The sequence below is a fragment of the Arachis stenosperma genome, chromosome 1 (assembly GCF_014773155.1).
Source record: "Arachis stenosperma cultivar V10309 chromosome 1, arast.V10309.gnm1.PFL2, whole genome shotgun sequence".
Lineage (NCBI taxonomy): Eukaryota > Viridiplantae > Streptophyta > Magnoliopsida > Fabales > Fabaceae > Arachis > Arachis stenosperma.
In genome coordinates this window covers 25,410,963-25,422,725 of record NC_080377.1, presented here as the reverse complement: position 1 = coordinate 25,422,725, position 11,763 = coordinate 25,410,963, and the positions used below count along the sequence as shown (strand labels likewise).

The 11,763-nt window shown below is 27.6% G+C and overlaps 1 protein-coding gene and 1 pseudogene across 1 annotated transcript; both read right to left on the bottom strand.

Annotated features, from left to right (window-relative positions):
• Positions 1-4,421: 4,421 nt before the first annotated feature.
• Positions 4,422-4,617, bottom strand: LOC130954446 (small nucleolar RNA U3; annotated as a pseudogene).
• A 1,266-nt stretch (positions 4,618-5,883) lies between these two features.
• LOC130937837 (homeobox-leucine zipper protein HAT22-like) lies at positions 5,884-8,634 on the bottom strand. Its single transcript, XM_057867108.1, has 3 exons — positions 7,891-8,634; positions 7,507-7,586; positions 5,884-6,537 (listed from the first exon to the last, which is right to left on the bottom strand). Exons 1-3 carry the CDS (start codon positions 8,491-8,493, stop codon positions 6,231-6,233), a joined length of 990 nt encoding a protein of 329 aa, XP_057723091.1. The 5' UTR covers positions 8,494-8,634; the 3' UTR covers positions 5,884-6,230.
• Between the last annotated feature and the right edge of the window lie 3,129 nt (positions 8,635-11,763).

Below are 11,763 nucleotides of genomic sequence, written 5' to 3'. Positions count from 1 at the left end.
TACTTCTGCTTGATTACATTGTTGATTCATTGTTGATTTATTGTTGTTGTTGCTTCTGGTTCTGTTTCTGCTTGTGCTTGTGCTTGTACTTGATTTTGGGAAAGAAGGAGATCGATGGACAGTTTAGTCCGAAAGACGGTTTTAAAACTAAATTAAATCTTTGGAATTATTTTGTAGCGAAAAAAGTCAGAAATGAAATAAATTTTCGGTCTCTACGTTAGAGACCAAAATCATATTTAACACTTTAAATAATTTTACAAAAAATTAAAAACATCTTTTAAAAGTTGTATCAAATAATACTAATGTAATTTTTTATAGTTAAAAAAAAAAAAAGAAAGAAAGAAACGTTGCCACTTTCTGAATGGACTCTAACTCGATCAAACTACCTTATTCGGTTCAATTGAATAATGATTTCCATAAAACACTTGTTAAATCTAGAGACAGATAAAAGATCAATAAGGAGTTTATCCAAACTCTTTCAAACCAAAAACGGAAAAACTAAAGTTGGGGCTGACATTGAAAACTGAATCTCATGTTAAGTTTTTGTAAGAGACAAAGACCCATATTCATGGTCTTCACGTGGGGGGTGTGACCCACTGCTCCCCTCAATCACAAAGAATAACAAGAGACCCCATATTTTTTAAGTTGGTTCACGTATTGTAAGGATACATAATATACAGGGGTATGCTCTATTCTTTCTTTTTTTTAGGAAAAAAAAAAAGAGAAACTCGCAAAGTATGTCATTCACCCTTTCTCACTTTGTATATTTATGCCAGCTCTCAATACATATTTGAGTTTCTCCCGTATCTTATGACTTTGTTTAGGTGATGTTTTGTTTTAGTGAATGTTCTATTTTTAACCTTTTATACATTCAAATTATTAGAAATTTTTTATTTAAATTAAATAAATATAATATTTACCGATTTAAATACACATAAAAAAATTTATTAAAATACGTAATTAATCATATCTCAAATACAGTAGCTAACTTCTAAAAATAGTCACATGTCGGGTACTGACCCCGTACTGTGATACAGGGTCTAAGAGTCATATTTCGGGTGCACTCGAAATATGAACATGAGAGCATTTCGGATACACTGTATCTGAGATATGTTTACATTCTAATGTGTATTCGAGATACGTGTGAAGATGTAGGATGGGAGCACTGCATCCAAGATATAGTCAAGATCCTATATGCTTATTATAATATAAATAAAATAGCATAACAAATAAAAAAATTACATAACTAATTAAATTTGTGTTAACATAACTTTTTAAATAATTTTTTAAATAGTAAATTTAAATTCTTCCGAGAGAATTTATTAAATATTTTAATATAGAAATTCTTTTAAATACCGTTATATATAAAATTTAAGAGCATATCATACTTTTATATTCTACTTATAATTTATAATTCAAGCAGAGATAAACAAAAGTGAACAAAGAAAAATATTTATTTTTATTAGAAGTTTGGAAATAAATTAATAAACACATATAAATTAATATATTTGTTCCTATTAGTATATTATCTTTGTTCTCATTGAAATTTATGTTAAAAAAATAATATTATTAAATTTAACTTGAAACAATATTTATCTTATTATAGGTATCAAAAATATAAATAAATAAATAAACAAATTCAACATTAATAAATATCGATATATAATATATTTTTTAAAACTAACCAAGCTTAATTAATTACTAAGCTAAAATTTAATTATCTAAACATAAGTGAAATTATTAGCTTTTTTTAAAAATGGTTAAGATAAAAAAGTATTATCTATTTATTAATATTTTTTAAATTGATAATATATCAAATTAATTTAAAAAATATATATAAAATATAATATTTAATTATTTTAAAATAAAGAGAAGAAACCTTTTCAATTAATTTTTTATTATTTTAAATTAAATATATTTTTCAGTTTTTATATATCTCGGATGCAGTATCTCCATTCTGCATTTTTGCATGTATCTCAGATAAACTGGTCTATATCAAAATATAAACATATCTTTGATGTAATGTATTCAAAATGTGCTCATGTATCTCAGATGAACATGTTCATATCTCAGATGCACCCGAGATATAATTCTCAAACCCCATATCATAGAACGAAATTAGTGCATTCGTGGTATGACTATTTTTAGAAGTTACTCACAGTATTTGAGATGTGACTAATTATGCATTTTAATAAATTCTTTCATATTTATTTAAATCAATAAATACTATATTTATTTAATTTAAATAAAAAATCTAAATTATTATTATATATTATATATTAATTAAAATATTTTTTTATCCTTTCCATATGCACATGTAATAGATAAATACAATAAGTGTGTGTTACCTCCTTTAAATACGTTTTATGCATGTCTTTGAATAATTTTATATTGTTAATGGCATGACTTGTCACTAAACAAGGCCTAAAGAATACAAGTAATTTTGTTTCATACGTACGTTGAATCATTCTATATTTTTTTTAACCATTTAGATAAAAATTGTTTAAAACCTTTTTTTTAAATATTTTTTAGTAATTAAAATTTAACATAATCAATTAAAGCGTATTGTTTTTGTCAAAATTAGGTCAGATAAATTAATTTGACAAAAAAAAATAATAAATTAAATCTTGAACTGATCTAAATTAATATTATCTTTATAAAAAATAACTACAATACTTTTATTATAAAAAATGATTAAAATATTCTTATTATATATATTAATTTTAAAAATTTTAAATTCTAACTCTTTTTTTTCTCCATCATAATATAAGGTTAAGATTTAAAATTTTTAAAATTTATATAATAAAAATATTTTAATTATTTTTTATAATAAAAATATTATAGTCTTTTTTATAAAAATAATATTAATTTAAATTAATCTAAAATTTAATTTATTATTTTTTTGATTAAATTAATTTATCTAAATTAATTTTAATAATAATATAATTTAATTTGTTATATATATATATATATATATATATATATTAACTTTTAATTAATAAAAAATATTTAAAAAAAAACATTTTAAACATCTTTATGTAAATAGTTTTTTTATTCTCTTTTATCATTTTCCGGTTCGTTAGATATACATACATTAACTTAATGTATGTCGGAGCATAATATATTTTTTTTTGGTGAGTTCTACCCAACCCCCTCTATTTCAACATGTAAATTACCCCTCGTGACGTGACATGCTTTAATTGGATGCTTAGTTTTAGTTTGAGTTAATTTAACTCAATAAGAGTTAATATGTTAACTAAAGTAAGGTAATTTTGTAATTAAATATTTTTATAAGAGAGATAAATATATAATTTCTATAAACATTAAAAAATAAAGTTATATTTTATCATTGTGTAGAAATTCAATTTACCCCAATCCCATTTCTCTCTGAAATTGAAAGAAAAAATCAACTTATTGGATGTTCCATATTTTGATGAACCAGGAAATAAGGGTGTGTTTGGCAACCACGTTCAAAGAGAAGAAGTACGTTTAGATATCTTGAAAGCTGTAATTTTTGGTTTGGCAAATTTTTGATTCATGAACGCAGAAGTAATTTTGCATTCAAAACCACGTTTTCAAGAAGCAACAATTTTAAGCTTCTGCGTTTCACCAATGGGCTTTTAGCCATCAATACTCAATCTTTATTTATTTTTTACCAATTTTATCCTTTATGCATACTATTGTATTATTTATATTATTTTTGTTTATATGAACTATCTTTTTCTATTATTTATTATTTTTTTATTAATTATTTATTTGATATTATACACTTTTATAATTATAATTTTTTTGTATTATTTTTATTTTTTTTAATATAATATATTGATCCTATTAAGAAAGTAATTAAACAAAAATTAATTGTAAATAATAATAATAAAAAATTATAACATACTAAAAAAGAGTACTAAGAGTACTAAAAATATACTGTATAAAAAATATCATAATTTTTTTGATTTATTTCAATTACTACCAAAATAAATATTTAATTTTTTTATTATTTTTAGTATTCTCTAAAATTTATATTTTGTTAGTTTTAATTAAAAGTATATTTTGCCAATTTTTATATATTATTTTTATCTTAGTGTATAAATATTAATTTTATTATAGAATTAATTAATAACATCTATTCAAATATCTAAATTAAAATAATATACAAAAATTATTTAAGTTGATGTCTATTTTAGTAATTTTGTATCTAAAAGTGATTTTGAATAGTGTAATCCAAACAACATTTATTTTACTATAATTCATTTTGATATAAATATTGCCAAACATAAATCACTTAATACAAACTTACTTTTCATCAAAATCAAGTTTGCAAAATTAATTTTATTCAAACTCCCGTTTGCAAACTGTAATCCAAACACACACTAAGTATTTAGAGAAAATAACTAATTAAATGGCCAGGAAAAAAATATTTGAGCCTGCCAGAACACCGTGAGACCATCTCGACCACAAGGTTGTAGTGCGAACGATCATCCACCGTTCAGATGGCATGCGCTTTGGAACAATTAATCACGCTCTGACCTCACCGTCATAGTTCAACCAAAGTCTTCTTAGAACTCAAGGATACAGATGTACGAGCCTATAGAACAGATCCTGTTCAAGTAAGGTCGTGTTCTGTGTTTTGTGTTCTTTGTGTTTAGTTATAAAAATTGCTTTTGTTTTGTGAACCTAGCCCAGGTGAGACTAAATTTACGTTTGCGAAATTCAGAAAATATTAAAATTTAAGAACGTGAAATCGATTATGATGGCTTTTTATGATGATAGTGTAGAAAGGGAAGACGAAAAAGAAAATGAAAATAATGATGATAATGATAATGATGATGGTGATGGTGATGGTGATGATGATATGGGATTTCTGGATGGCATTGAAATTAAATTTGGAGGTATTTAATTATATAATCACCCACTTTGGACTATAATTTAATTACCAATAATTTAACCATAGTTAACATAGCAACCAATTAAAAGATGACATGTCAGGGTAAATTACATATTATTATAGGAAGGGTAGGCTAGAATTTACCTTTTTTGAAACATATATCTCATATCAAAATATTTTACTTACTACACGTATATCTTGTCATATCATATAGGTGATGAGATAATTTAATCTCAAATGTTATATTCCTGTCCTTTATTTTTAATTTCCGATTTCCACCTATGTGATCATTATCCTTGATTAACGATTGAAATTTACACAAGTGTTTTGACATTTTAATGGGATCTATTCCCCGTAACTCCCTCAATCTTTCTCAACCTCATTTATTTATCTTTATTATAGTCAATCGTTATCGATCCCATTCTTTGTTTATGCACTATATACCCTAATCACCGCCACTACCAATGTCTCTACTCAAAACTAAAGTCTCTCATTCATTCAGGAGAGTCTCTTTTTAAGCAACTGATTTTTGTAGACACAAACACGTGACCTAACTTACTTATCCACACACTTCAACCTTTCTTTCTCCAACTTAATAATAATCGCCAATAATATATATTATCCAAATTATTGAACTACCAACGTCTTCAATTTTTTTTATTTTAACCATTTGATTAATTTGAGTTGGATTATTAGAATAAATATTCAAGAAAAAATTTATATTTTTCGGTAACTATTTTATTTTTTAAAAATTTGAACTCAAAATCACTTATTATAATTTATAATAGACTTCAGTGGTCTAACTGGAATGAATCAAAATTCATGCATGTAACTGGAAAGTGAAATTGATACACAAATTCCGTGGACATAGATACATATATGCCATAATAATAACATGGTATAGTTACAAGATTGAATAACAAAAACAAATTCAGATAATTCTTTCCTACATTGATATGTCTTCTATAAACATACAATAATAAAAGAAATCCAAAAGAAAAACTAACAGTAATTTTTTATCAGTAGTTACTGCTAAAATTTCTACAGTGTATATATATATATATATTACTTATACTAATTATACCATTAATCCTTTTCACTAGCTACAGATAGTCCATAATAATAAAGACGTATATCCCTCAACCAAACAAATACAATGGTAATGAGGGAATACTCCTGTCTAATTTTGTTCTGTTTTACATATCCTTGAAAAAAGGGAAGGAAAAGCCTAAATAATAATACAAATAGACTATTTTCACGAAGACATCTTCATTTCATGTAGAGAGATGGTTAAATGATTTAGCATGTTTAATTAAATATATTTGATTGAACTATCTAATAAAAATCAACATGCTGCGGAAGGATTGGTGAAGGGACTAAAGAAGTGGTGAGGCTTGGGGGCCATGGAGATCAAAGGAGTATTCTTGATGTTATTGGAAGCGCTGCCACCGCTGCCAATGGCAACGGCCCGGTCGCAAGAAGGGCAGATGGTGAGTGTCGCGGCGGGCATGGGAGGCATGTACAAATGCTGAGACAGTTTGAGTGCCTTAAGCTCTTGAAGCTCTTTCTGTAGCCTTCTATTCTCATCTGTTAGTGTCTCACAACACTTCTTTAGGAACTCGCAATCTACCTCCGTCTGCTTCAGCTTTGTTCTGTTACAACAACATACTCAATCCAAAAACTTCTTAGATAACAACTAATAGTGTTTTTTTTATCAATCATCTTTTCATAATATAACATGGTATAATATATTAGCCACACCATATCATACGAGGTGTATATCAAAAAGAGTAATATTAAAAAGATAATAATTTAAAATTATTTTATTCGATTTAATATCTATAATTTTATATATATAATATTTAAAATTATATATTTATTACATTTAATATTTTACATTTATTACATCTGATCAGGATGAATTTTTATTATTTTTTAAATATTTTAATATAAAATATATATTTAAATACAAAATATATTTTAAAATTGAATTAAACATCTGTTATATGGTGAATATTTACATGTTATTATTTTAATATAAAATTACTAGTTGATTTAAATGATTTAATAAATTTAATTAAATTATCATCTACTGTATATTTACTGTCTATTGATTCTTGACTATCAATTTTTCAAAAGACAAACTCATGTAAATTTTTACTTAAGATATATTTATATTTATATATTTATATGTAAATATATAATTGTTAATATAGTTATTATATTTTATATATAAATAATATTTTTTGTTAATATATTTGTCTTGAAACAATTTTTTACTAGTTCTCGTTAAAAAAATTTACATGTATTAAAAAATAAATATTTAAAACAAAATATTAGTTACTAATATTTCTCAAAATAACTAAAGGTCAGTATACCTTAGTAAAACAAAAAATTAAAAAATTAACTAATATAATAACTCAAATAAAATAAATATAAAAATATTCCTCACCTAATAAAAATATTCATCACCTAATATTTTTATTAATTAAAATCAGATAAAATTTACGTGGCTATCCCACTATATTTTTTAGAACTTCTGATTTTTCTCATTTATGAAAATACATAAATATATTCCAAAATAATTAATCAAGCAATCATATCAGCGTATATATATACACCTGGCTCTCCGGTTCTGGAACCACACTTCAACTTGTCGAGGCCGTAGATTCAATTGCATCGCTAAAGCTTGCTTCTGCTTCTGTAAATCCAACCCAACAAACAAACAGTATTAATGATATAAAATCACTTAATTATTCTTCGTCTATTACAAATCATACTGAAATTCATCAACATATCTAAACGCCAAAAATCGAATAATATATTATTATTATTATTAAGATACATGAAGAAACTATACATAGAGATAAACTATGTATTTTTTTTCCATCTTTAGTTGTCGTTGAGTCTCTTTGATATTTGGAAACGAGAGAGAGAGAGAGAGAGAGAGAGAGAGAGAGAGAGAGAGAGAGAGAGAGAGAGAGAGAGAGAGAGAAACTAATTACAGGATTGAGAGTGCTATGTTGTTTGAAGCTGTCTTCCAACAGAGCAGATTGTTCTTTGGTGAGCCTAAGCTTCTTCCTGGCAGCGGCGGAGGCGGTGGTGCCACCGTCTTCCTCTTCGTCGCTGATTCGCGACGAAAGCCTCTCAATTTCCGTGGCCTCCGCCTCCGCCTCGGCTTCGTCGCTAGCGCTAACATCCCTCTCTCTCTTGACTCCTCTTCTGCAGCCGCTGGAGAAAGACGAAACGGCGCTGTGGTGAGGCGAATTCTGTGCCGACACGTCACCAGTAGAAGGGTAGTCCTCACTACTGTAGACCTTATTGTTGTTAGCCTTGGTAGGGACTACCTGGACCCTATGGTGCTCTTGCGGATCATCGTTTTTGTTTTTGTTCACATCGTGACCGGAGAGAGCTAAAGTAAGAGACGGCAATAGCAATTCAGCATCATCGGTTGTTACGGTGGAGGAAGAGGAGTACGGCGGGATCTTAGTAGAGGTAGTTATGGTTTCTTGTGTTGGTGAATCAGAGGAGGAACTCAGAGCCAACCCTAGAACAAGATGAAGGCCTGAGTTGTTATTATTATGAGTAGAATCATGATGAAGACCCATTTAAGGTGCTTCAAAATCTTCTTCTTTGTTCTCTTGTGTTCCCTTAAGGGAGAGGATGAATGAATGATGTAGAAGATAGAGCGAGGGATAAGAGAAAGAGAAAGAGAAAGAGAGAGTTAGATGATTAGATGATGGTGTGGTTTATAAAGTTTCATTTGAGAGAGAGAGAGAGAGAGAGAGAGAGAGAGAGAGAGAGAGAGAGAGAGAGAGAGAGAGAGAGAGAGAGAGAGAGAGAGAGAGAGAGAGAGAGAGAGAGAGAGAGAGAGAGAGAGAATTGAAATTGAAATTGGAATTGGAATTGGGAATGATGGAGTGAGACTATTTGAGTGGGGACGAATGATGGGTGGGTGGCTGTGTGATAATTTGATATATCAAACGGTGGAATAAATGAGTAGAGAGAAACGAATCCGGTAGTCTTGTTGGAAATCATAAAAGTCCCCCTATATTTTTCCATTGCAAAGGTTGACCATTTGAATTTTCAGCCCCACTGCCACTATTTTTGTATACATACAATACTCTATTATTTTTAGAGTATTATTTGTACTATATTTATCATAAATAATAATTATTCAAAATGAATATGAGTTCAAATTAATATTAATAATGTTTATTATATATTTTTAAAATTATCTTTTAATTATGATACATGCACTTGTAACATCATGTGCATGCATTTGATAAATTTTCTACATATTAAACATTATTATACGAAAAATGATATTCGCATATATATATATATATATATATATATATATATATATATATGTACTTATGTGTATGCTGTTTCTTCTTCTTCCTTTTATTTTGTCATTGTCGACTTCTTTTTCTACATGCGTGATTTTTTCATTGTTATTATTGTCGCTGACTCGCTACCACTATCGTTGCCGTCGTTCTTCCTCCTCCTCTTTCTTTTTTCTCGTCATCATCCTCTTTCATTATCATCGTCATCATCATGGTCCTTGTAATTTTTACTTTTTCTTCTCCTATATATATATATATATATATATATATATATATTCAAAAAATTAGAGCACAACACAAAAAATTTTTATTGATCACATGTCTAAAATATATACAGTACAGAAATTTTAGTATACAATACAATAATTTTGGTGCATAGCACAAAAATTTTGGTGCCTAACACGAAAAATTTTTATGGATCACACAATCAAAACATTTACACGTAACCAAAAAAATACGCGCAACACATAAATTTTAGTGCATAACAGATCTTTTGATATATAGTAAAATTTTAAAGAACTACATGTTTAGAACATCGATTCATCCAACTAACAAAATATATTCGCAGTAAAAATTTATGTACTATGTGCAAAAATTTGTATAATATATACAAATATTTATGTGTTATGTACAAAATTTTTTATGTTATATAAATAATTTGTGTTATGTATAAAAATTTTTGTATTATATCAATAAATTTTTATACTCTCCAAAAGTTTTTATGTTAAAAAAATACAAAAAAAAAACGGTTACTCATGAATATATTTTTTTCATTGAACTTATATCAACTTAATTGGATTTAGTTAAAAAACGCTTATCTATACAGTGTTGGGCGGATAAGCTAAACATTAATAATGTGCACTAATAAACTAGTTGGATAAACCATTATGGGTTAGATATGGTAGGCACTACAAAAAAAATTGATTAAAATCGTAGTTATTTTCGGTATTTCATCACGCAAAATCACATTTAATCACTAAAATAGTATACTTTGTGTTTGATTTCTAAATTGAACCTAAATGTGAAAACATGTATTTTTGGGCTTAAATTGAGCATTTTAATTTCACTTTTATTCCATTCGATGCCGTGATATGTTTTGTGAGTGATTTCAGGTCTATTAGACAAGAATGGATAGGTAGAAGTGGAAGGAAGCATGCAAGAAGAGAGAACACATGAAAAAAAGGAAAAGCACACAGTCAAGTGTGTGTACGCACAACTCTCTGTGCATATGCACAAGAGCAGAATCAGCAAGTGTGTGTACGCACAACATCTCGTGCGTATGCTCAAGTAGAAAAATCAGCAAGTGTGCGTATGTACACATCTGTGCGTACGCACAGCTACCAGTGCGTGACTTCATTAATGAGGCACGTGGCTCGCGATTTTGGAGGCCTTTTGGCCCAATTTTGGATATATTGAAGCTGAAATTGAGTGCTATATGAAAAGGACTTCATTCCATATCAAAGCATTAAGTTTTCATTAGGTTAAATTAGATTAAAAAGCATTATTAGGAGTAGGAATAATTTAGAGTAGAAAATTCTCTCTTAGGTTTACTTAATTTTCATTGTAGCATTTTATAGTTTCAAGTTTGATCTTGGATTTTACTTATCTCATTGTAAGTACTCTTTAATTTTCTCCTTAATTTCACTACTCTTGTTACATTTTCCTATAGTTCAAGTTACTTTGTTAATATATGCAATTTTGGTTTCTTGAAGTTTTCATTGATGAATTTAATGTTTTATAATTTCTCTTTACTTGTTTGAGTGTTTATTGTTGATTTTGTGAATAGTTTGGTGATATTTTTTATTTTTCTTTGCAATTTCTTATGTTTTGGTTTTATACCCACCAAGTGTTTGTGAAATTGTCACTTGGTAATTTTGAGTAGCTTTTTACACCTTGACTTGGGAATGAGTTCCTAGGATATTAGAGTCATAATGTCTGACATTTAGTGGTAATTCTTGGGTAATTAGTTGACTCTTATTTCCATTGACGCTAGCTTTTTACTAAGAAATTAGTAAGTTAGCTAGGACTTATGGATTAAGGTCAATTATGCTTGCTTGATTTACTTCTCGATGTTAGGGGTTGACGAAGCGAGATTGATTCATCATAGTTATTATAGTTGTGGACATAAAATATCAAATCATAATATACCTGACAATATGTATATAAATTGTCTAACTTTGTCTAGTCACTAAGTCTTACCACGTTAACTAAGTTACTAAAGTCTAAACATTTAAACTAATTATTCACTGAAAATAAAACAAAAAAAAACTACTAGCCTCAAAATCTAAAGCTCTAACCACGTACCAAGTAGCATTTAGTCTATTAATGTCTCCATCGCAGACATATTCTTGCGGACCATATTTACTTAATGAAGTCAAATTTAAGCATTTAGAAACTAACAAAATTTTTAAAAGTTATTCAAATGCATAACAAGCTCGGCTACTGTGACCTTATATATGCGTCTGAGCATATCTCAGATGCTGAGACTCAAATTAGATAAATTGTACGTATCTCAGGTTATGAGATCTC